This window comes from Oncorhynchus mykiss, chromosome 1, assembly GCF_057628025.1.
Source record: "Oncorhynchus mykiss isolate SJ-2025 chromosome 1, ASM5762802v1, whole genome shotgun sequence".
Lineage (NCBI taxonomy): Eukaryota > Metazoa > Chordata > Actinopteri > Salmoniformes > Salmonidae > Oncorhynchus > Oncorhynchus mykiss.
Window position 1 is genome coordinate 13218455 of NC_143022.1, and position 2362 is coordinate 13220816.

The 2362-nt window shown below is 40.9% G+C and overlaps 1 protein-coding gene across 1 annotated transcript; it reads right to left on the minus strand.

Moving 5' to 3' along the window:
* Positions 1 to 370: 370 nt before the first annotated feature.
* On the minus strand, positions 371 to 2362 carry LOC110534233 (urotensin 2 domain containing). Its single transcript, XM_021619007.3, has 5 exons — positions 2185 to 2362; positions 1553 to 1657; positions 1375 to 1412; positions 1014 to 1101; positions 371 to 852 (listed from the first exon to the last, which is right to left on the minus strand). Exons 1-5 carry the CDS (start codon positions 2282 to 2284, stop codon positions 827 to 829), a joined length of 357 nt encoding a protein of 118 aa, XP_021474682.1. The 5' UTR covers positions 2285 to 2362; the 3' UTR covers positions 371 to 826.

Genomic DNA, 2362 nt, shown 5'->3' on the forward strand with positions numbered 1-2362 from the left:
CCCCTTTCTTATTTTGGGTCTGCTTGCGTGCATTTGTGTGAGGCTGCAAGCTTAGCCGTTTTTTTGTTGTTGTTTTGACTAGGCCATCAGTGATGAATAGTTCAGCCCTCCTGTTGTCAGCTCTTTTTTTGAGTCAGTGTTGCTTCAAGGCCACAAGTCACCAGTTTCTCTCTGATGATCCATTGTTATTTTCTGACAGTGTAGCTGATGGCACAGACTGACTGGTTTCCCAGAGGCCTCCACCCACTACGGTCTATCTCTGTGTATGATTCAGATAGAGTCCTATCAGTGAAGCTGACCCGACTTTTGACTCATCTCCCATCAGTCTCTCTTCCTGAAATACCAATTACATACGTAGCCAAGACAAAGGTTAGCATGATAATATATTATTTATTCAATGTAGGAAACAGTAACACATTCAAAAAGCAATACTTTATAATATTTGACTATGGAAAATAAAATGAATTGCACCACTGCCCCCATTTACCACTAGGGGAAGACAAAGTCAACATTTTGAGAAGAGGGCGGTTCCTCTGGGTGTGGAAACTTTATGGACCAAGGCCTTTGCCAGCAGATCGTTGGTTAAGACAACAGCACTCTCCGTCTTAGAGAAATGCTAGTACGCCTTAGTCATGCTAGTATGCCCGAGTCCTGACGACTTCAGCAGTACAATATGCGATGAGTGCATTAGTTATGTTACAACATTTCAACAGTTGGTGATGGTAATGGGGAGTTGTGTTTATGTCTGTGAGCGTATTGAGTCTTAAGGCTTTGGAGGGTTAGGGCGATGCAGCAGGACTCAGAAGAGTTTCTCTCCCTTAGACTGTCATACACAGTACTTCCAGAAACAATCTGTGGACACAGAGAAAAACACTGTTTCCGTCTCTCTTGCACTATTAGATGGAGGAATATAATTTTGTTTTAAAACTAAGTCCACTCCAGTAAATTAAATATGTTGTGACTTGAAAATGATTGCTATCCCCAACAATCATCAATAAGAAAAGTGCACTCACCCCTTTTCCTCGGTATGGACTTGTCCTCTGCTAATACATTGGATGAGAGCTCCCTCTCCAGCTCCAAGCCCTCCGTCAAAGCCTCTAGCTGTAAGTAGAGAACACTGGTTACAGGCGGTCAAAGGAACACTGTGTTTGTTTCTATGGAAAGTGCCTTTTGCTGATGAATCCTACAAAGATGACATCCAGAGATAATTCTCCAGAGAACGTACAAAGTACCTCAGTCAAAGATAACTATGTTCATCTATTCGTCTCATAAACCCTGCCTAAAAAGTATTTTATCTGCTAAGGAAAATAAATACTGGTATGACTGCACATCTAATATTTTACTGTACGTAACAAAAACGCATTAATGACTTACCTCCTCCAACTCTGCTAGTTTGTTGTCCAAATGTAAACCTGCAGAGAAGAAAATCGGATAACATCATGACAGAAGGCAAACCCAAGAAACACTTGGTCAATCCATGTGTAGTATTATACAACATCAACATTGAGACTGTTAGTGGTATTTGTGTGCTGCTATACTGTAAATGCCTTACCTAAAGCGTAATTTCTTTCAACAGGTTCTAAGCTTTTATGTAGTAGAAATGCTAGAATCTTGTTCTGGCCATCTGTGCCTTCCCTTGGCTGATAAACATGGTTTCCTGAATATGTGGGAAATGACAATACATCTGTGATTACTACAAAGAACTTGAAAATGAATCTAGAATTACACAATATTCACTTAAAACTCCACAAATGTAGCATTCAGAGTATTGTTAGAAGAACAATTGAAATGGCAAGCAATTGGCCGCATAATACCAGTAACATATTCATCCTCTTTGCATATAATTCTGAACTATTGAATAATGTTCTGCATGACAATGTATTTTCTGAGCTCGTCAATAATCAAATTATTCATATATGCACGATGAATGGCTTGTCAAATGTAAGAACTATTGAAACTACCTGTTGCACATCTTGTGTGCAATTTGCCCTAATTATTCACCAGGAGATCTTTCTCATGGCTACATTTTGACAAAAAGTATAAAGAACTAACAGTGCATGCAAGCGCCAGTGATGGAAAGGAGCCCATGGTTGCATCCTCCAACATCATCAGGTAGTCAATGCCTCAAATAAGCCAGCTAGTACGTGCAGCAAGCTAGAACATTCACCAAGCCAGCAGACTCACCAGGGTTGAAGATGCTTCTGCCCTCCACACTGACTACCCCTTGTAGGAGCAGGAAGGCTACCAGTCCCAGCCAGTACTTCACAGAGACTGTCTTGTCCATGACAATGAAGCAACTGTCCCAAAGAAGTGTTCAAGTATCAGCTGGTTCTCAACCTGCCCAAAGGATCTACTGCCTTTG